Consider the following 23,696-nt stretch of genomic DNA (forward strand, 5'->3'; position numbering starts at 1 on the left):
ATGGACAGAAAACACTGAACGAGGATGCTGAAACTGGGCTTTGAAGCATAGGCAATCACAGTGTTTTTAGCAAAGAGTAAATATTAGGGTAATCTCTCATTCTGTCCCACCCTCTGCCTAATGCAGCATGATGGCAGAATAAGCACCTCAAATGAGATTATTTGTAGTGTTCTTCATTCAGCTGCCATGTTCTGCATTTTTTAAATATAAAATTCCTTCTGAAATTTGGATATTTTTTATAAGCCGTCCTCTGCTTAGGGGATAGAGCAGAAAATTCTGTAGCACTTTTTTCAGCACTTGTTCAGCTGCCTTTCCATCTTTGATTTAGAACAGTCTTATTTCTGCCCCAAGAGATATATAACCTTTATAACATTTGCATGTCCTTTCTAGAGAAAAAAAAAAATCTGATTAAAGGCAGAACTTTCTGGAACATAAGTTATCAATATCTTCTTGGTTGGTATGGACTTGGGCTTGAATATCAGGAGTTGGACTTGATGATCCTTGTGGGTCCCTTCCAACCCAAGATATTCTATGATTCTCTCAGTAGAGCTTAAGGCTGGCAATCCTCCAGACTTCCAAAACATAACAGCCTTTTCTGATACACTAATGAATTAAACATCTTGAAAATCTAAATTAGCATATCTTAGTCATAATTATTTTATTTCTTGATTGGTTTGTCAAGTGCCTCAGAAGAGTCTTCTCACAGGAGTGTGGTAATGTGGTACTAGTATTTTTGCTACAAGGCATTGAAAATTATCAATGAAACTGAAAATGGTTTGGTTGTAAGTATTTCTTATATAGCTTTGGAAATTTATAGGCAGCTGCTTGGAACTTGCCTGTCTTCCAACACCCCAGGACCATTTCTCGTTGCAGTTGACATGCAAGCTTCTACAGGAGTTCTAGGTTGCCCAAATTCTTGCCCTAACAGAAAGGCAAAAAAATAATCTTTTCTCCCTTAGGTGGAAATAGTTTGTGAGAATCCTGCAGGTGTTGTGTTTCCAATCGCCAATCAAGATATTGAAACACAGCCCAGGAGAGCCCCCAGGCAGCTCTTCCTGCCTAAAATGGTGAAAAGGCATTAAATTGCTACTGGGTTTCTATTATTAGCTCCAAATTATGGTGTGGCAAAAAAAACCCCAAATCAGCGTGTTCCTGTGAGTGGCACATTTTCCATGCCTGGCCATAAATTCTAGTCCTGTGGGCCACGTGCTGAAAGGTCACTGTGGTACTGTGTAAGTCAGCCAGAGAAGCTTTTGAATTGAGGTAAATCTCTCCTCAATGTGGCAGAGATGGGCTGTGAGAGGCAGGACATAATTTTAGGGTCAGACTGTCACTGGAGATTGAACATTGATAGGAGCAATGTGCTTACCAAGGTGGGAAAAGTCAATGCCTGTGTCTCAAGATAAAAACCAAAGTCAGAAAGGGGTTCCTTCATCTGGCCACAATATTGCCCAGCTGGTCAGGTGTCATATTACACAGGGTGGCTGTTTTTGCTCAGATCAGAAGGGCTGGAGCACCTGCTGATGTGTGAAGTGGGTTGTCTTGAAGGCAGTTGGGTTTGGACACCTGTGTTAAATAAAGCAGGTGTTTCTGGTCAGTAGTGATGAAGGTGTGGCTAGCGGGGCAGTCTGTGAATCGCTCTTGCTCACAGAATTAAAAGGTCAGTAAGAAGCTCCTCAGGTTCAAGCCTTCTGTAAGGTAAGAAATTATAATTTTCTAGCAGTAGAAACGTGACCAGTTGTTCTCCTTTCTGTTTGGTTGTACCTCCTCATTGATAACTGCTAGGCAAGCTGTGATCAGAGAGCTGGGAGCAGGACAGCTGGCAGGGTGGCCTTGTGGAAGAGTAATGTGTGGCTGGAAATCCCAGGGGGTGTAGCACATGTACCAGCTGCTGTCAGACCCACACAACCGCTCCTGCCATCTCAGAGAGCAGTTTTTGTTTCTGGTTCAACATTTTTTTCCTTTTCTGTTCCAGAAAAGCTGTGCTGGTACACAGATTGAGGTAGATACACATTGCTTTCTGATGCCTGACGATCTTGTGGGAACAAAACTATTTTGGATGGCAAGATTGGGCATGGTTGGCAAAAAATGGGGTCTGCCACTCTTGTAGCAAACCCTTGCTTTCAGTTTGGGAACTCAGCTCGGGGACAGTTTGTCAAGTCTTGCACAGTTTGTGTTAAAGAACTGCTAGGCTGTGACAGAACCCAGAGTGTGTCCTGCTAACAGGGATCTCTGCTACTCTGAGGTAGATTTTTCACGCTCCTGCGACTCTTGAATTTCTCACTCTAACAATAGGCTTCAGCTTGCACAGGCAAACCCTTCCTCAACACCCAGAACTAACAGACTGTGGGGAAACAGTGTGGGTGGCGTTATAACTTTCATGTTGCTTTCACCTTTATCCTTCTAAACTGGGAATTTACTTGGTGCTTTCAAATCTTGGCTGGCTGGTTGGAGAGGCTGTCTGCTGCCTCTGACTTGAAAATAGAAAAGTCATTCAGCTGATACCTCAAGGCTTTGAAAACTTTCTGGAAAACAACAATCTAATTTCTGGATTTAATGTTCCAAGCTATGCATTTCTGCCTGATAAAGGCTGACCTAGCTAGCCGTGCATTACAAATGCCTGGAGTTGTTTGGATTGTATGGAACAGCTTTAGTGCATGTTTGCCAGAGCTGCAAGCAGATAGTTTGTTCAGCTACTCTGCCCACATCCATGTGAGGGGCTCCACACTCTTGTGAAATGTGGCAAACACTATTTCTATGTGCTGATCTTAATCAAATGCTATTTCTATGTGCTGATTTTAATATTAATTTATCCAAGAGCGTTACTGAGTGAGGAGGCGTATTTGCCACACATGGTGTGCATTTGTTTTTCTCCTGGTTTTGTATCTGGAATTCTGAACACCTGCTATTTCTAATTCCCACCTGTAAGTTGATTTTGCTGGGAGGGTCTATGCAGATTTCTGCCTGACCTGTTTAACTGAGTTTAATTTCTGTAATTGGAGAATGAGATCCATTCCTGTGTGACTGATGCAGCCAATCTTATCCCAGTAAAATAATCAGCAATATTGAAAGTAGTAGTTTGCAGATGCCACACGCTGCTACTACTTGTTGCCTATAACTGACAGATTCTAGAAACAAGCATTTGTGATTAATGGGCTGCAATTATACAGAAATACTGAAATGAAATGGGGCTAAAAATACCCCATAATGATTTTTAAAAGGCCATTCTGTTAATGAGAGGATTTGTCCATCTCTACATCAAAAAGAAACTTGTTAGCTCTCTGAGCTTGCCCACCTGTTTCTAATGCAGAAATAGAAATAAAAAACAAGTGAGGACAGCTGCTCTGCTCAGACTGCAAATGTGCTGATTAGATCAACGAGCTGATGAGTGACATGGTAGATACTGCAAAGTGCACCAGTGTTCTCAGACAGCTAAACTTGGACTTCTGTATCATTTCAGGGCACTTATTATGTGGCTCTAACACTTAGAAAATGATATCTATCAAATCACCAATGCACTTAGAATTTAATTTGCTCTATCAGTTGTAATTGTTGGGCTTCTTAGCTGTGGGGGGGGGAAAAGAAAGTTATTTTCCTTGCCACTTGGCAATTCTTATTTAAAAGCTTTTATTCTTTTTTTTTAAATTGAATTTGTTTAACAAACTCTTTTGAAAATATTTCTAGCTTAGCCTGGGTGCTTTGAAATAGTGAGGTTAAATTAAATATGTTGAAGTTTTTATTAAAACATGATGAGGGCATGAGGTGATGAGTAAATGAAGAAGTCAGAATGGGGTTGGAGATATGTCTTGGCCCACAGATAAGGAAGGACTTCTGGACAACTTAGGAACTTTATTTTTTTTATTTTACTTTTTTAAGAACCAACATTCTATTTTAGTTCCTTATTCTTCCCTTATCACCTTTGTATAATCTTTTGCTTTTTCCCCTAGTCTGAAAACATGACATGATAATGATGGATTAAGGAATACCATAGCACTCTGCAAATGTGTGTGTCCTTGATAATTTTGGGAAGGATGGGTGGGTTCCAGAATGAAGATGACAGCTGATCTTGATATAGGACAAATAACATGACTGAGAGGGCTCTATTGATTATGTCTAAGTGCCCAATTCAATTCATTTTCATCGCTAATGAAAAGAGGAGGAAGTGATTTGAAGTAATGGATTATGTAGAAAATCACTTCTAGGGTGAATGTGGATGGCACAGAACTCTTTGACTGGAGTTGGGAAACAGCTGTTGAGCTTCCAGCTCTGACTAATTTGTATTTTATCCTTGATCAACTTACTTGATTTTTCTGTAAATCCTTACCTTCATAACTTGGAACACACCTGAAACATGTAATCTTCAGTCTATGAAGTGCTTCAAGACAAGATGAGTGAGATGGAATTTATTATCACTGGCATCAGAGTGACTTTGACAGGTCTCCCAGAGGATGTTTAGGTCCCATGGTGAGCACCTAACAGAAGGCTGTAACTAGTGATTGAAGTAGAGATGAAGAAAATAGGTAGATGGATGGGAGCACAGAAAGTCCTTAAATTCCTTGCTGATCAGGCTGTGCCTGCTGGAAATAAAAATGCAGAGAGGCTTTTATTGTAAAAATGAGGTTGTAGTGGATAATGCAGTAGAAACTATCTCTGGCTTAATTTTTTTTTTTTTTTCCTTTGTGCTTGCTGTGCTGAGGAAGTTCTGAAAAAATTTCTGAAAAAAAAAACTTTTTAATTTTTTTCTTGAAGTCCTCCCTACCCCTATAGCCATGTGCAAAAGGTGCAGCCAGAGCTGAGGTCATCCCTTTCCTGTCCTGAGTAGCAGTAGACAGCGCAGGCTGTAACCAGATTAGTGTCTTGTCTGCTTTGTTACTTTGCGGTGTTCAGGTCACCCTCACAACTTGGGAATTGTTTTGTGTGCAGCAGGGAAGTGCATTTAGCAGAGCAGGCGTTGAAGGCCGTTTTTAAGCTCAGTCCTGCAAATCCTGGCCTCTGGCAGGCCAAGCTGTTTAGCTGTGTTTTATGAATCAGGTCATACCGTGCCTGCCACAGCCTCCAGATGCCAAGCTCCTTCTGTGACAGTTCTGTCAAGCGTTTTGAAAGGGCACAAAAACAACAGCCAGAGGGTCACCATGAGGCACAGCTCAGCTCGTGGGAATTGTGCTTCAAAAAGAGATACTGGCCAGAGGCTGAAAGAGCAAGCAAGAGACAGATGAAGGCCTCTGGGCATGTCATTAAGGGCTGTGGTGTCCCCATTATCCCTGTTCTCCCCATTTTTAGCCATTACTAACTATTGAATGAGCAATAAACATGTAGTGAGGTGCTTATAGTCTCTGTGTTGGCAAAGGTGATGGCCCTGCCAGCTATGGAGAATGCTGTCAATAGACTTGAAACAGCTCATCACTGATGGCATGCTCCTTAATTTCGTATCCTAGATCATACCCTTTAAATCACAACACTCCCAGGATCCTCCTTCTTGCTTATCAAAAGTCTTCCCCCACCAGCTAAAAGGCATCATTTACCACACAGACATCATGGCCATGACCTTGTTTTCCAGCCTGTCAAAATGTAATGTGAAATTAGGCTCAGCCCTGATAAAATGGATGCTTGCACAAAGGGTAGTGCTCCCCAAGAGGCCATATAACCTGCATCAAATGTAATTTAATAAGCAGAAATCAAAATATATCAAATTTAAACATGCAGGTAATGCATGCAAACCCTAAAATGAATTTGGATTATAGGCAAGCAGTGAGACTGAATGGTTGGTTTCTTCATCCATGAGGGAATCACCCTAAGTAATACAGAGGAAGGAAATAATTCAAGGAGATCCTTTGATTTTGAGAGTTGATGGGAGTGTTAGGTGGCAGGGGAAGGTTATTTTCTGATGTAAGGTGTTTTTCATTAGCTGCAGTTAGAAAGCATCAGTTAGAAGTCTCTTCATATTTTGAAAACAAGGTATTAACATAAGAAGCTTTGTTAGATACAGCAAGAAGATAAATCATCTTTGCAATGCTAGCCATTAGCTTGTCATGACCATGATTTACAGGGATTTTCTTCTATATAAATAAGTGTTTCTTTTAAAAGCACTCAGAGTTTACAGAGCAGGAGATGAAGTGGCTGTGAATGCTCTGCAATATAATGGTTTTGATATGAGTGTTTCTTATGGCACGTTAAGAGAGGAGCTCATGCTGTGGATTTTACAGGCTGTATAGAGAGAATCAGCTATAAGTGGAAGGATTCTGGGGCAGGATGAGTTGGAAAAGTTCAGAGTTCTGCTGTGAAAGTGTTGGGGTGAAAGTGCAGGAAGGCACTGGGATTGAGGAAATATCACCGTTATCAGCTTTATGAAGTCAGAAACTACACATCAGAAATTCCAACTGATTAGGAACTACCAATTGTGCTCTTAAATTATTTGCCTGAAAGAACCTTCTGGAGAATGCTTTTTAAATAAATTTAATATCACTTAGGAAACTGTGAAGAACTAAAAGCTCTCCTGTGTGAAAGCTCCCACTTTTGCAGGGATACACGGAGTGCCAAGGAAGGACATCTCATCTTCCACTTCTGTTTCTTCTGAGGATGCCAGGACTGTTCTGCAGCCTGACTCCTTTATTCATGAGAACATTTTTCTGTGCTTTGTAGCAACTTGTGGGGATAAAAAGAACCTTTTTCCTCACCCTAACCTCCCTACCATCTTATTTCCTCAAACAGATGACTCTTCCTAAGTTGAGCTCTGCTCCCTGCAGTGATTGATGCAGAAAGACATCATCCATTAGCCATTATTTTGCTGGCATCTGAAGGGAACAACTTACTGACCTGAGACAGGGACTGCTTAGCGTGCCTTTCCATAGACTGTTTGAAATTTCTGCATGTTACCTGCTTTATGCAGTGGCAAATTTTGTTCCACCTAGTTTTGTCAGGTACTCTGGGGCTCAGATTGTGCCTGTGAGCCTGATTCCTTCTTCATCTTTAGGATATCTCAATAGTAGAACTGCTTGAAAAAAAACACAATATGAGCTTGGTTGGGAACTTCAGGGCTCATCTGTGCTGTTTCTTCTGGAAAACTTATGTTCTGCTCATGGTCTGTCACACAACACCTTGTACAGTTTTGGAGATGGTGCTGCTTATGTCATGATACAAGATCTTGGGGCCAGCATCAGTTTTTCTCTCTTGATGATCTGACTGAAAGACCTTTTACGTTGACCCCTTATTTGTGTTCTTTTGCTCAGGTGTTTGGGGAGTTCATCTGAGACCTTGCCATGAAGACAGGAATCATTATTCAAAAATTGGAGACAGTTTAACCTCATTGATCTTTTGTTTGTGGGAAGCAAGAATTTCCTTTGGGATCAGCCATGGACAGTGCAGTTCCAAGATTTAGGATAGACTTAGACAGCAGTAATGTAAAAGTCAATTTAGTGATGCCACAAATGAGGTTAACCTGCAGAAGGTCCTTTACTGGGAAGCTGTTGACATAGTGAAGTGGTAGAAGGGTTTTTGTAGACTTTCTGTTTATTTCGTCCTTCTTCTGAGTTTTTTATATGTAAGAAAACACACAATTTAAAATTCTTACAGTTTGCTTACTCCATGAGAAATACAGAATTATATTATTTTTAAGAAACATTCCCTGCTTGACTGATTCTGGAGCAATGAGCAATAAATATCAAATCAAGTGAAGACCAAGAATTTAACTTTTGCCATCAGAGGCAATCTGTGATGCTTTTTATCTTAACAAAAAATGATATTTCATCAATTTGACAATGAGAGGTTCTGATTGTACTTTCTTTTAATATATTTTGCTACTTTCAAGTCATTCCCTGAGGAAGACTTCAAGTCAGGGAGAGATGGATCTGTGCCACTTAAAACCACAACACATATTTAAGAATAAACATTACTTTATGGTGTAGGTGGTAATAGGTGGGTTTTAAATATGTACTGCATAAAGAGTAAAGAGCTTTTTTAGAATAAACTGTAGAGATTGTCTTCTGTAGAGCCGAACAGCTTGAAGTACTACACAACTTAAATTTTGTTAAACTGTTAAACTTGGCTGTTATTTCCAGCAGTGAAAAAAACACAGGCAGGTGTTTCTCATGCCCATTTTAGGGCTCACAGGCAGGTTCTAAGAACGGGCAAAATACTGAGATCATCACCCAGTTTTTTACCATTTCTTTCATGCTTGGATTTCCCAGAAGGAGAAATTAGCAAAACTTGGGCTTCTTAACTGGATCCATTGAAGTTAGCAAAGAAAACAAATTCCTGTTGGGTTATTTCTGTCCCCAGCCACTTCAGGATTGTTGTATACAAAATGACTTCTTGTGCTCTGGGCAATGTGGTTTTAATGTTAACTTCCACCTCTCCACAGGGGAGACTTTTTAGTGTAACTCTCTGATATTCAGCCTAAATGTTCCTTAGTGGAGTTTCATGCCATTAGCCCCGGATTCACCCGGGTATGGCTCTCTGAGCAATTCCTCCTGCCCTGGGAGCCATGGCAGTGAAGGGCACGGGGTGTTGTGCTGGGGGTGAAGGCTGTGTCCCCCACAGGCAGGAGATGGGGGCTGAGGCTTTACTCACTGGGTGTGAAAGCCATTTATTTATTCCTGCAGCGTGTTCCGTGGGCATCCCCTCTGCCAGCAGCTCCTGCTCCATCTGCTGCCCTTAAATTCCACACAGAAGCTGTTAGTGCCATGCACAGAGCAGGGGACGTGGCCAGAGGGCAGCTCATGCCTCAGAGTTCACAGCTCAGTGATGCTCTGCCCTGTAGGTGCAAAGGCAGCTTGATCCCTGTAGGGATCAGATACTCAGAAGCCTCTCTGGCAGGGGATCCAACCAGAAAGAGCAGTTGTTGCTCTTGCAGTGCTGAAATGTGCCTTGCAAATGGGAAAGATGAGCTGTGAGTGAGCAGTGGGTATGTAGAATAAAATGTAAAAGCAAGGGGTGAAAATATTGCTGGTTCGGAGCTGAAGCCTTATTAAAGTCCTGTCTGTCCTATTTGGGCAAATTCTTTCTAAAGTATCCAATGTCACCAAAATCCCATTAAACTGTCACATAAATTATCAGGGTTTCCTTTTTCCATCACTGTGGATTACCCAGGCAGATATTTTTATGACAATGGAAGCTTTTTCAGTCTGCTCCTCCTGCCTGATTTCATTTCAGATGAAATCCTTCTCTTGGAAAAGAGCCCACGGATTTTATAGCTCCATGGATCTCTGCACTCTGCCTGTTACTGCAGCTGTCCTTCAGGTCTCTGTGCACTCATCTCCTGCCTTCACCTTCTTTTAGGCATGGGACAGTTTAGGTCAATGTTCTAGTTCTTCTCTCAGTTCAGTTCTTTTGTCTTTGTGCAGAAACCCCAGAAGGTGAAAGTCACATATATGCCTAACTTGAAAATACTGCTTTTTACTGCTTGCCAGGTCTCAGAAGCCTTGCATCTCTGCAAGACAGTCTACATTTCTCCCATGCTGACTGAAAAACGCATGGATTGATGGCCTGGCCATGGCAGTACAAAATACTTGAGTATCTGAAATTGCCTGCTGCCACAGAACAAATTAAAGCCATAATGTGTGTGTTATAGAAGCAGGGGGTGATAGATCCTTGCCTGCCTTCTGACAGATAATCTGGAGCTCCCTACATCAGCTACCTAGATCATGTGTTGGACCTCATCTTAGTGAGTGCTCACACCTTGCAAGGCATACGTAAGCAGAAGCTGAGAAATGGTAATATTGAGGGTAATAGAGAGGCTTTGGAAGATCAGTAGTAATGAGAGAAATCTCAGAAATTATATTACTCCAATTTTGAAGTGGAAAGACTGTCACTAAATGAGCAGGTAAGACAGAATTTTCCATAAATAATTCTGTTCTGTATGTGCAAAGAAGCCCTAATGATGTCAAAATACGACGATGAAATATTTCTGAAATTTCTGATTAGCCACTAATTAGTGGCTAATGGTTAACATGGCTAACACTAAGTAGTAAAGCAGACACCTTGCATCAAAGAGAACACAGGAGGTGGCGGAATGGACTGGAATAGTAATTCCAGCAGAACACAGAGCTAGTTCCAGAGGAATAAGGGGAACCATGGACAAGTTTCTGAAGCAGCTATTATGACTTATGTGGCTGCAGGCCTCTGCTGGCACTGTTTTGGGTGCTGTAGAGGAGGCACAGGACTTTATGAGCAAGGACCCATCAGGAGGGAGGGCCAGTATTCAGGTCACCACAGGTTGACTTAGCTGATAGTAACTTGTGTTTCTCCTTATGCAGCCTAGTCCCAGTGGACAGTGAGGACAGGTGATTGCAATCTTTTTATAGCAGCCTTTTGCAATTTAAAGGTTCTTTCTCCTTCCTCTCTGTTCACCTTTCCTTTCCATGTCTGAAACCCATTCTCTCCAATTTTTCAGCCTAAGACTTCTAAACATTTGATGATTTTCAATGACCTCTTCAGTTTTCATCAGTTTATTTTTAACCTGTGGTGGGCAGCAGTGGGCACAGCACTGCAGCTATTTGGTTTTGCTCACTGGGTTGAGCAGAGGGAAGTAGCAGAGTGTTCCCTGCCTGGTGTGGATCCCATGAGAGCTGCCATTTTTGCAACTGCTTTGCATTACTATCTCATCTGCTATAATCCCCTGATCCTTCTTAGCAGAACTTTTTCCTAGCTGTCCCCCATGTTGGTGTCATGCCCTGGGAATGTGGCTGAGGGGAGCAGAGATGGATGGCAGCGCTGAGCACAGGTGTGGGAGCTGCACCCAGGCAGAGGAATTCCTCTGCCAGCCCTGGCAGGAGGTAAATGCAGGTTACTTGCTTGACAGCAGCTTAATAAGGTACCTGCATGATATCAGTTTTGAAGTCTGATGATATCTGAGCAGCTCAGAGGGTGTGCAGAGTGACACTGGATATGCCAGTGAATGCTGAGTGGGTGTACCCAGGACTGGAAATTTCTGCTAGACTATTGCAGGTGCATTAGTGGGAATGGGGATGCTCCTTATTGTCTGAGGCAATTTGCAAAGGGTTACAGTAGGCTTTCCATGGGTGTAAGTCCTGGAAATAAGGTTCAGTTGTTCCCCAGCTTTCCACAAGAGGAATGCTTGGATTTGAACTGGAATTAGTTTGTGTGGGTTTCCTTTGCCTTCAGTCACACTGAAGGTGCTGCTAAATAATGATGGTGGTTCCTGCTGCTTTAAGAGCTTGGGGTTTTGGAAACTTCCCCAAAACAGCCTTGACAACTTGCTTACCAATTTCCTGGAGTTCAAACCCAGCATTAGTGGGAGGTCAAGCTGAGGCTGAGCAGTCTGTGCCCATATTCAGCTCCTGATCATCTCTGATTCAGAGGTGAATGAATTCATAAAGCATGTACACAAAAGAAGGTTGCCAAGCAACTTGGAGGCTGAAACTCTCCCATCAAGCTATGAAGGTAGGGAACAGGCAGCTGAGATTATTTATGTTCGCTTCTTTGCCATAGGTAACAGTAATAATACATATAATAAAGAAACATTTAAGAAAGGAATAGCTCATTGATAATTCTGGAAAACAGCAGCTGATCCTGCTAGACTGTGTTTTACCTCTGTATTAAGATGTATCTGCTTTTGGAGCATCTAGCCAAAAACAGGCACAGCAAGGAGACGGCAATCTGGTGTAGGGGGAGATGGGCAGGGAAGAATTATTCTGTCTTAAGGCAACTGAAAGTCTGACAACTGGTGGAAAAGTTTTAGGAGAGGAGAAAAGTATCTGACACAGATTCTGCCTCAGATCAGGCTCATTGTTTTCTGTGATTTCAGTATTTGATGTTTTTTACAAATATACTTTAATATATTCATTGTACATCACACCATATCCCCTCTTCTCTCTGGCTTTGCATAACTCTGCAGCCTTGGGCATGTCAGGAGGATCCAGGACATGAAGCAGCTCTGACATGCATGGAAGAGCTATGTGATGGTTCTCCTGTTTACCCATCATTTACTCACAGAACAGCCCGTAGTGGGAACAGTTAATTAAGTTGGAAGGAAAAGTTTTGCTTTCTTGGTTTTTCTCTGCTATATCCTGGGGTAAACTTGGCCCTTTGATCTGTGTAATGCTCATGGTAGGTGTGCTGTACTTAGACATAAAGCAGAAAAACAAGCCTGTGTCTTAATGGCCCTGGGCTTGTGCAAAGGAAAGAGAAGTTTGCAGAGGCACAGCCAGAAAGTTCCAGCCCAAGACCCAGATCTAGACTGAATTTTTCACATGCTGTGTACATAATTCCCTTTGACTCCTTAAAAAATCCTACCCCTGCATCATTTCAATGCCCTGTCCCTTTACAAATGGCATGGCTCAAACCTCAGCTTGAAATAATTTAGAGCAGCAGCCCAGGTCAGGGCATCTGGAGCTGCTTTTCATTTCCTTTCTGTGCTCCCCTTGATGAGGGACACTGCTGTGTTAATGGGGTTTTGTTCTTTTCTTTCAGGCTTCTCTTTCCCCAGTTGATGTCACGATTAGTGACATCAAAGTCACCTCTTAGTGAACCCTGGTGATGACACGACTAGAGGAGGACCCTTAGAGGCAGGAGATTAAGCAGCAAGTTAGCACTACTGGAAGAACAAAGCTCTCATTTTCATTCATATATACACAATCAAAAATGAGTGAAGAGAAGGAGAGATGGGAATTAGGTGATGCATTAGTAAAATTATCATTCAAAGGTTCTTTGCTCGAAGTTTTGCAAGAGGAATCAGTGGTTCTTTAATCTCCCACCTTGGGTATTGTTGATGCCATGTTATATTCTGGGCATGTTGAAATGTAGCACAGTGTAAGGAGACATGATTTGTTGGATAAGGCTTTATGTGGCACAAAAAGTCTCCTCTGCTTTCCCTTTTTATTATTTACATTCCCAGAGAAAGTTGTGTGTCATGTGGGCTTTGCAGAGATAAATGGCCAACCTGAGCTTTCTGGCAGCTTCCTCTGAACCTGGAAAGGAGCTGCCTAGGAGTTGGCCTGAGGATTCTGAAGACTTAAACTCAGTTCTGGTCCTGGGAGGAGATATTTGAGAGAACCTGAGGTTGTGAGTCCTTAAGAGAGGTTTAGGAGGGAAATTGTACTGTGGAGCTCTGAAAGAGCAGAGAGAGAAGGGCAGCTAGGCATCAGTATAAACCAGTAAGCTGGTCTGGTCAGGACTGTAGTTATGGGGGTGCTGGAAGGCAGGAATGAAGGGAATCAGCTGAACTGAGTGCAGAGATCTCCCCTGGTGCTGCCAGCTGAGTGTGGAGCATGGCTGGCCAGTGCTCTGTCCGCTCCTTTCATGAGCGCTGTTAATAGCAGTCAGCACAGCAATTCCAAAGTAACTGGATATGCTGTAAACCATAGGTTTGGGCCGCTCCTGCTGTTTTCCAGGTGTTTCAAGAGTAGCAAGTTTTATGGCCATGTCATCAGCTCTTTGCTCTATTTGCTGCTTCATTAGTTTTCGTGCTGGGAGCACTCTGGGGGAGCAGCATTTGGAGGTGGGATTTGGCTCCTGTGAAGGGAACAGACAGTTAACAAGCTCTGTGGTTTCCTTGCTTGTACAAACCTTTATGACTCTCCTGTGGGTGGGATGTCAGAGCTGAGGATGTGCTTGGCAGGAGGGGATCTTTCAAAGGAAACTTTCACTGGAATACAGAGATTTCCTTGGCTGGACTTGCAGGCAGTGGGGCCCTCTTGTTGTCACCCACATGAGAACAGTGTAGGTGATCTCTGGTCTCTTTCCCTTCCCTCATCTTTCCTGGGGTTTAAGATCTGGAGACTCCAGGAGCTTTTACACCACTGAGTCTAAGACAAGCTTGACTTTGATGAGCCTTGAGAGAAACAGCAGAAATCAGATCTCTGCCAGCCCCATGCAATTGCAATTATGAATTATGGCAAATTGTCCTGGGTTTCTGACATGAGAAAGCTGTTGCTTAGAGGTTTTTTTATTTTTCTTATTTTGATTGAGGAATGAACCTCTCATTTAAGAAGCTGAACTCTGTATCAATATCCAGAAGGGGTAAGAGTTGTTAAAGCCGTATTCATCAATTGCAAAAGAGAGCACATTTTATTTTGCTCTGTGCTATTTACAGCTGTTGTCCATTACAAGTCCTCAGGAGCCTCATTCCCAGCTATAACTGCACAGCCCCATAAGTTTAGCTCAGCAATGAGCCTGCAAAACAGCACTAAATCATGGTGATGGGAGAAAAGAGAAAATGTTTGGAAATGGCAAAATGCAGCTGATGTCTTTGTGAAATCTGGCTTTTGTTTGTTGCTATTATAAGGCATTACTAAAGTAGATAGTAATGTACAATTAACTGGAAAAGAAAAGAAATAGTGTCTTCTAATTTTGGGGGAAAAAATCAGAATGGCTGGTTCTGCAGGAGCTAAAGGAGTCTTTGACAATCCATAAGTGCCTAAGTACATGTTGATGAAAATGTACCAACCCCCCCCCCCCAGTATGGTGACGTGTATGACTGACAAAAATCTAATATGTGGCAATTGAGAAACAGAGCCCCAGTTGCTTTACTGGACCAGAACATGATTGCTCTGTATGAGCTCTTTGAGCTGGCAGTGCAGTTCACTCTTCTAGTGCCCACCAACTGCTCAAGAGGGAAGTGTGGATGTGGGGTTATTTCCAAATCTGAGTGTGTCCCTGTATGATGTAAATAAATTGTGCTGTGAAGTATATATTGCACAGAATATACAGGTAAGGAGACAAATTAATGCTTATTCCTTGTTTGAATGTGAAATGAGAAATTTCACATGTATTCCCAGTGCTGGTACAGCCTTTTCTTGGTCAGACAAACAGCTGAACATCCTTTATTACCCTCTGTATTTTTGGGGATGGTGTTCTACCTCCCTGTTTTACTATGATGGATCAATGGTTTGTAACACATTTGGAAACAGAAGGATGGCTTTGGGAGCTAAGGACAGAGGCATGTAAGGTGCTAATTCAGCACTTGTTTACAAGGGCACTCAGCTGATGCCTTTGGTTCTGCATTCTGTCCTGTTGCCTCTCCCAGTCCATGAAGGGAACAGAGCCTGAGCTCTGTCTGTCCTGATGGAGCAGGGCAAACCTGCCCTGGCATGGCTGTGATGCCCTGAGAGATAAAGCTTTCCACTGAATAAATCTGTCAGCTTGACTTGTGATAGTGAATGCTCACAAAAGGATCGTTTGAAGACAGATAATTGCTTTCTCCTTTCCTTTTATTTTCTGTGCCTGGCAGGTGTCTCCTTCTGCCTTCTCCTGTTTCCTTGGCCCATCCCTGAAGTGTGCTCAGCACAGATGGGATCTTCAAAGAGTCTGCTGTCAAACTTGGTCTTTTCTAAGCATATGTATGCTCAGAGTTTTTGGAGGCTTGTACCCAGACCAAATGTGTTTAGCGGCTTTTTCACAGGAACAGCAAATAACAGATCTGATAACAAGGAAACTTTTGCTGTTAAGTTGCAAGTCTGTTTTGAAATAGGTTCAGTAGAGATTCTCAATGAACTGTTCAGTAAAAATTTAATCTACTCTTTGGGTTTTTTTTTTTAAAAAAGCAACCCCCCAAATCCCCTCCCCTACCTCAAATTGCCACAGCTTATGTTTGCCATGCATGAAAGTAGTGCTACAAACAGATGAACTCTTCTAGTTGCAACTTCTGAAAATCAGTCTTTCTAATCTGAGTGAGCATTTATTTTATATAAAACTGGAGAAGTCTTTCCACCAAAAGCAACAGCTTGCCTTAGCCATGTGCATTGTTATTTCTAGCTTTTGTTGTATTGTTATGAAATAATGTTTAGGTTTGTGTACTCAACCTCTGCAGCTCTGGTGAACATATTAGTGCATTTTCTTTAATTATATCAATTTAGTCCAATTAATTATGATTTTGACCTTACAACACAAATTATTTCCAGAGATCAGGCATCTTGCATGTCTTTGGAGCCCCTTATGGGTGGGGAAAATTTGCTTAGATATTTAGAAAGTTCTGAATTGTTAATGGTGAAATACTGAAAGTGGAGTAGGACTTCAGACAGTTAAATAACTTCTTGCTGCCTTTTAAACCTCAATGAAATTTGATGGGATCAAATTTCAATAATTGCTAGAAAGTATGGTAAAGCTGTTTGGAGGCAGTAACCTGCACCTGCAGAATGCTTTCTAATGGTACATGTAAATATCTAGAAATTATCACAGAATAAAAAGGGAGATTGGCTCTGTGCTGGTTCTGAGGACCAAATCTGTGATCAGTTTATAAATAGCACCTTGAGAAAATATCTGGAATGTACAGAGATGTATTTTCCTTAGAATTCATTTTGGGTTGTTATCTAAATTCAAAATAAAATCCACTTGCAAAGATCTCGTTCCAAGAAAAGCCCTGTTTAGTTTGGGGTGTTTTTGCTTTGCTTTTTGCAGGCAGCCGCCCTTACGTGTTCCTCACAGCCCGTGTTCACCCAGGGGAGAGCAACGCCAGCTGGGTGATGAAGGGCACCCTGGAGTTCCTGGTGAGCAGCGATCCCATTGCTGAGCTCCTCAGGAAGTGTTTCATCTTCAAGATTGTGCCCATGCTCAATCCTGATGGAGTCATCAATGGCAAGTGAGTTGTGACGTGTGATTACCCGGGGGTTTGTCTGTGCACCCAGCAGGTCTCATCTTCAATGTTTGTGCTGAGAATTCACTTTTCCCCTGTGTTTTATTCATCCTGTTATCAGTCCTGTATGGAAAACATGAATCTGAGGCATGGCCTGGGGTGCTGTCCTGCATTTGTGAGGTGCATGTGGCTCTGTACTGTCTGTGGTCAGGAGATCTCTCAGTTCCCTGGAAGGAGTGTAAGTGGTGCTGGAGAAACAGGACCTTTACTGACAAATGGAGGTTTATCCATTCTGCTAAAGCAGCAGGGCAGAATACAGCTGCAAAGCAGATATGCTTGGGAAAAACTGGCTGTAATTAATGCTTTGTATAACCTGGTGGGGGAGGATGAATAAGGATTTCTTAAATTTTCGCAGAAATATTTCTGTATAGTGAACCTTCCTCCTTCTCCCACCTTCTTTTCAATCTTCCTTCCCACATGTTTCCTAAGAGATGCTGAATCTGATCTTGGAAAAATATTGATTCCTTTTTGCATTCTTTGCCTTATACCCTCCCTATCCACCCACACTAACTTCCCTCTCCCTGTACATGACTAGAAAAGGTACAACTGCTCCTAATATTTTGAGCTGAAATAAATACTGGTGTGTGGAACCTTGAAGAGGGCACTAAGCTAAGGTAGGCTTGTCCTTTCCTGGAAAACAAATCTTCTCTCTCCAGTTTGCAGAGGAATTTGATGGAATTCGTTAACTTTGGGTGTTTGTGGAGTGGCAGTGAGTTAATAATTGTTGGTCCTGCCCAATGCAAAGGCAGGACATCATGATCACATCCCACCAGTGGCTGCTGTCTTGACCTGCTGATGGTGATGGGGTCTTGTAGGGTTTGCAACAACTGTCCCCCCGGGCTTATTGCAGAGGAGCACACAAATATCAAAGCAGAAAGATGGGCTTAAATAAGCACTGGAACACAGCAAAGTGTAGAGGAATAACTTTTCTTAAGCTACAGTCCCACACCTGCTTTGGGGTTGGTTTGTGATGATTGGGTGTTACAGGAACAGAAAAGCAAATCCTGAGCAACAACTACATTGAGCTGGGTTTAAAACTCAAATGAGTTTGGGGTGAGTGGCTCACCAGGGAGCACCTTGGGCTTTTCTGACAGTCTCTAGCATGTGCAGTCACAGATTTTGGGCTGCTGTGCTCCCCAGGGCCTGGGTCTGCCAGAAGTCTGGCAGCACAGTTCAGAATAGCTGGGTACTGCCCCAGGGTATTTGAGGCCTCTGCGGGCACCAAATGCTTTCTAGATCCTCACAGACAGAAGGAACAAGAAAAACAATTGTGGCTTTTCCCCTTTATTTTTTTCCTCTCATTACACTTAGTTAAACTTTCCATCAGAGGTAGGACTGGAGGGAATGGCTGACCTTTTCCTCCAGCTGTCAGGAACCAGCACAGCAGAGAAGGGACCTTCAGGAGGGAGAATGTGGCTCTTGGTGACACCTGAATGAAGGGTATGTGTCACACAGGAGACGTGTGTTTTGTGTTCCATGGTGCAGGTGAGCTTGAACTGTAGTTAAATCTGGTGATGAAGAAGAGTTTAGCAAACCTTCAATGGATAGGACCAGGAGAACAGGGACTTGGCCACATCTCCTTTATTGATCATGAGGCCTGGGGAGGGGAATAAAAAATTTCTTTATGCTTTAAATTAAATACATCTGTCTTGTGAATCCTCCTGTGGATTCTCTCTCCTTCCCTATTCTTCTTGTTTCTTTATATGTATGCTTTTTAGTAGCCATGATTCCTCCTATATTAAATGCAATATTTTTGTGCTGGGGCTCAGGTCTACTGGTAGCATGTAAGAGTGGGTGTGTAAGAGTTGGCATCAACTTCTTCTTCTTTTACCTGATTTTAATGTTTCCTTTTTATTTTAATCTGCTTCCCTTTTCTCACTCTTCCCTCCTGTTGAATCAAGGAGGCTTTTCATTGAAAAGAACTTGATTAATTTTGTAAAATAATGAACCAATGAGTGGAGATGGGAGCTGGGGAGTCTTTTTTTAGATGAAGGAAATTTATTGGAAGCCACATCATTTCTTAAAAGGCGTGGGGTAACCATAGTAGCAGCTAGGTAAGGAAATCCTGGTTTTTCTTTTGGAATATAGCCATGGACTATTCTTTATCTGTTTTAAAAAAATCTTGTTTTCTCTGGCACCTGCCCTCCCCCAGCACAGGCTGAGTAAGCTCTGCATCTCCAGGGTAAGGCAGGTGAAGTGCTGGGATTTCTGTCTCTCCCTTGACGCTCCCTCCCCTTTAATTTACTCTCTGTTCCTTGTTTACTCAGGGGCTTTGTTCATTACCTCCTCAAGCCTATCAGAGAAAAGCTTCAGTTATTTGATAATTACTGACATAAAGAGAGAGAAATGCCCACTAAAATCCCTCCTAGAACAGCTTTCCTCTGCACGGTCTCAAAAAGGACAAAGGGAAAAAAAGGAGTGTGGTCCCACTTAACCTTAGGAGCCTTCTGTTTGGAAGGACAATTGTAGGAGGGGGAGAAGCATCACATTTGTCTCTATACCCAAAGACACTATTTGTATAAATAACCTTTTTCTGCCTTGTATTAATGCTTACTCTCCTGAATGGACACATTGTGTTCTCTGGGCAATAAGAGGCAGAAAGGATCAGGGATAGGGGAAAAAAGCTAATGGCTGGTCTGAGGAGTCAGTTTATGATGCAGAACTGCATCCTTGAGGACTCAGTCTCGAGGTGATGTCACACAAAGCTGTACAAGTGCAGACATCCCTCTTCTCTTTATTGCTTCTCTGTGGTCAGAGGGTTGAAGGAGAAGTTTAGTTCTAAATTGGTGCCGTGCACTCTGCAAACACACTCCAAAGGCTCTCCCCAGACTGGTTAATCTATGATGTGTTTGTTTCTCCAAGGACAGAGCAGAGATGTGAGAAGGCTTGGAAAAGAATGGTTTTGAATTAATGGAGTTTCTCTCTAGGAGAGAGTTGCTACAGGAGTTGTGTGCTGCTCTTTGACAGATGCTCTATGAGTCTGTCCCCGTGTTTTCTTCAGAAATTCTGCGTCCAAATTGTCACCAGCTTGCCAAAAGTAGTTGGGAAGGCATATGTGGAAGGCAAAGCATACCTGGAAAAAAGAGCATTTTTAAATTGCTAAACACTCAACCCTCACATATCCTGGCTGTGCTCTGAGATGCACATTGTGAGGTGGCAAGAGCATGTGCACCGCTTCTTTCCTTAAGACCTCAGAGGTGACAAAGATGCAAATTCTGTGACTATCTGTACTGGGTTACTTGGTGGCTCTGGGACGTGCATGTGAAGTGTGGGCCAATTTTCCTCAAGTGGAGCAGAAATTTTTACAGCTCTTTGCTGCTTTGGTGCCTCAGGTGCTGCTTCTGTTGCCTTTCACTGAGAGGGCAGTGATGGATTTGAGAGCTTAGGGTACCAAATGTGGCTAGTGCCTGCACGGCGTGAGATAAAATATGAGCTGCAGTATTTCTTAGCTCTTACTTCAGTGAATTGTTCCTTGGTGGAACAACCAGAAATGGTGTCTGGCCCTGCACCACACACTCGTCTGAGTTTCCTCTCTGCTGTGGGAGGTGCCCCAGTTTCATCCAAGGCCCTTATTGTGCTGTGCTGATGTGACAGCCCATCCTTGGCTCTCCTTCTGTGATAAACATCCCCCTGCAGACAGCTGCACCCCAGGACTCTCCCTTCTGACAGCACTTCCAGTGCAGGGTTGTTTATTCCTTCCTTTATCAGCCAGGGCTGCTGGGCCCCCTGAGTTATTAGCTCTATTCACTCATTGTCAGTGTTTCCTCCTTCGTAAATATGCCCCCATATGTCTCTGCTCCCAAGGAATATGCTTTCTTTTCTATTTACTGCTTTTCCCAGGCCCCCACCTCCTCATTGCTCTCTCCACCCAACGGCCCAATAACAGCCAAGGAGATAAATAAGCTCCATAACTCTTCCCAGCTATTATTTTTTTGTTGTTGTTGTTGCCCTGCATGGTAATATATATAATAACAAGGAAACAAATCTTATTACTAAAGTAATTACAATAAATAAAAAGCTGAGAGGGGAGATGAAGGAAGGGTCTGTCAGGGGAGTGATTGCAGTAGGATTTTTTAAAATTTAATTTACTTGAGATGTTCTCTGCCACTTTGCTGATACCCTGCTGAGGGGGGCTGTGACTAATTAGCAGCCAGCTGTTGTTTTAACACCCTCACCTAATTTATAGTGTGCCTGAGCCTCTAAAACAGGAGCCTGTGTGTGATATCATTGTTTGTGGGACTCAGCATCAGCCTTGTGTCAGTAGTTGGCCTTATTGCTTGGTGCTTTTGTTTCTCAGGAGCTGTATAGCTGAAATTTTGGGTGCTTTGCTGCAATTCCTTTTATCTTCAGCATATCTCATGTGCTTTCAGGAGTCTGGCCCAGTGAGTGAACACAATTTGCTGCTTATAACTGCTTGTCCCAGCGTCCACCCTAATAACTGAGCATCACAACTAAAAAGTGTGGTGTGGACAGGACCTAGGGTTTCTTTAAATTCTGGGCCCTCATTCTCCTGTTGGCAGGTAAATTTTTGTTTAAATTCTGAGGTCTCATTCTCCTGTTGGCAGGTTTCTCATGGAGGTACCATATTGTTCTTGCTAATAGAATGGAGATTGCGATATCATCCGTCTTCTAAATGGTCGTGAAATCTAATTAGTTAATGGCCATATTAAAACCTGGAAGGATCCAAGGCATTGTTCCATGTTTCATCAGTCTCCCAGCTGCCAATTGCCAAAGCATGTGCAGTCTTTGTGGGCTCTGACACGCTGAAGGTGCCCAATGAGTGGTGTGTGTGTCCCTGTGCTCTTCCCTGTATAATTTATGCTGGCCATGCAAGGTCACCTGGAAATTTTACTACAAAAATCACTGGGTGTGGGCTCAGAGATGTTACAGCCTTGGACTACTAACATTTCAGCTTCTAGCCTTGGGAATTATTTCATTTTGGATAGGTTCTACCTTGCATTTTCAAGTTAGCATGAATATTAGATGTGAGCAGGTTGTTCCACAGGCTCAGAAAGGAATCCCTTTGTTCTGCATTCGTGTCTGTTTTCCTAACTGATGATGTGAGTGGGTAATCAGATGTGTGCACTCCTTTGAAGACATTTTCAGGAGCCAGGAGACTGGTGTACAAAGCTAGCTTTTAGTAAAGTTAATGAGATGATTGAATTATATTATAATTCTTGTTAGCTTGATTGTGTGTCATTATCCCTTTTGTTTGTTATTATGCTTATTTGAGTCCCATTTGTGGGACGTTATTCCCATCACAATTGTGCCCGTGCTGGGCTCTGTAGAGAGACAGGAAAGGAGCAGCTGGTGCCTTGTTAGGGCCTGGTGCATTAGTGCCACAGGCTGTGCAGTGGGGTTGGAGGGAATGAAAAGGATGCTGAGCTCTTGGCTGCCATGCAGCCTGATCCAGCATCTCAGCCCTGGCTGCACAAGGCATTTCATGGAGCTCTGAGCGTTGTGGAGGCAGCTCTTCCTCAGGATTACACCCTGGCACAGGGAAATCATCCTGCTGCAATGACTGCCACAACCACCTGATGAGAGTTTGTGGAGGATACCTCAGTATCATCAGCGCAGGAATTGGGGAAATGTATTAAAAATCAGGAATCTATACCTTCTTAGGATTTGTAGACATATATGCAAGCCCTGGCCCAGCTGGCTGCATAAGCAAATTTACACTGAGATGTAATTGCTGCTGAGCTTGGATGGTACCTTGTGGGTGATTGTGGTAGATATCAAACACTGATTCAAAGCTGAATATTTGGGAGTTGAGCTAATACCACAAGTAAAGGGGCTCTTTTGGCCACCCATCTCAAGATCTAGTCTGTTTACATGAGTTAAAGCCTGTTGGAAGCTACAGATGCAGAGATGGAGTTGTTATTCATAGGATGGGAAAATAGAAGTCCACAAAATGAAATTGTAAAAACTTCACTTTTATAGATGCAATGAAGAATGTCCAGTACTTTACTGCAATATCCACACTACCTGGAAAGCTGAAATTGCCTGGGAATGAAGGTTATTGTCTCTTGTAATATACCTTCATATATTACCCTGTGTAATAAATCAGGCAGTATTTCTTTCACCATGAAAACTGGACATCCCTGGAGTTCCAAGTGACATTTCTCATTTTATGTTGCTATTTGGCCCTTTTAAGTATTAAAAACCATAATTTTTTTGTGAAATATGCACTGAAATTTTTGAAAGCTTACAGACAAAAAAATCAGGAGGTTAGTTTCGCAAGTGTGAAGCTTATTTTCTATGAGTTTGCTTTTTAAAAATTCTATGCTGGGTTAGCTTTGTGTTTTGGCTAATGTTGTTCTTTAACATTTTTATTTATTTATGTATTTCTCTCTCACTTTTTCCCTTCCCTCGCTTTGGAATCTGTTATTCAAATGTAGCATTAAAAGCTGGTGAAGTACTGTGATGGGAGAGGGGATGTAAAATGACCTTGGGGTGGGGAAACAGACTGGCAAGTGGAAATGGTGTTTGTAGAAAAGCGATGAAGAGCCTTATCTACAAAAATAAGCTTCATTTGAGAGCTTATGTTTTCAAAATTGCTGTGCAAAAATGTACCTACAGAGGTCCAGCTGAAGTTGAATTGTTTACCTGTGCACATGGCTCGTGTGATTGCACATGCAATTGGGTAATTACATGGGCAAAATTTGCTCCAGTGCTTTCAGCAAATTGCCATCCTAATTTCATAAACCCAGCTGAATGTCCCACGGAAGCATCAAAAAAATAAAGACCAGAAAATTGAGTCAATACTGCAAAGAGAGGGTGAGAAATCAAAACCTTTTCTGCAGCTAAATGGGCAGCACTGCTGGGAAAGGTGCAGCACAGTTTTAATGCTGCAAAGGAGCTCTGAGTGTTGAAGGGGTAGAAAACTGAAAGGCTCTTGGTGTTGTGTAGCTCAGGTTTGAGCTGAGGGGAGGAAATAGAGAAGCAGGGGGTGACACTGGCAGGGAAAAGGCTCCAGTGATGTGCACCTTGGGTCTGTGCACACTGCGTGCCTCTGAAGGCAGTGTTGAATACATCCTAACTCCACGATGCCATAACCTTGATGTGTTTGGGACTCCCAGGTAACTGTGCTGGTGTTTTTCTGCATGGAAAT

The 23,696-nt window shown here is 42.6% G+C and overlaps 1 protein-coding gene across 2 annotated transcripts in view; it reads left to right on the forward strand.

The window, feature by feature from the left end:
* The window catches only part of AGBL1 (AGBL carboxypeptidase 1), a 266,994-nt gene that overhangs the window by 87,454 nt on the left and 155,844 nt on the right, over positions 1 to 23,696 (forward strand). For both annotated transcript variants that reach the window (XM_059482534.1, XM_059482535.1), the window contains exon 18: positions 16,351 to 16,531. In XM_059482534.1, coding sequence (XP_059338517.1) covers positions 16,351 to 16,531 — 181 coding nt within the window. The remainder of the gene's footprint in view (positions 1 to 16,350; positions 16,532 to 23,696) is intronic.

Source organism: Ammospiza nelsoni, chromosome 14 (genome assembly GCF_027579445.1).
Source record: "Ammospiza nelsoni isolate bAmmNel1 chromosome 14, bAmmNel1.pri, whole genome shotgun sequence".
Lineage (NCBI taxonomy): Eukaryota > Metazoa > Chordata > Aves > Passeriformes > Passerellidae > Ammospiza > Ammospiza nelsoni.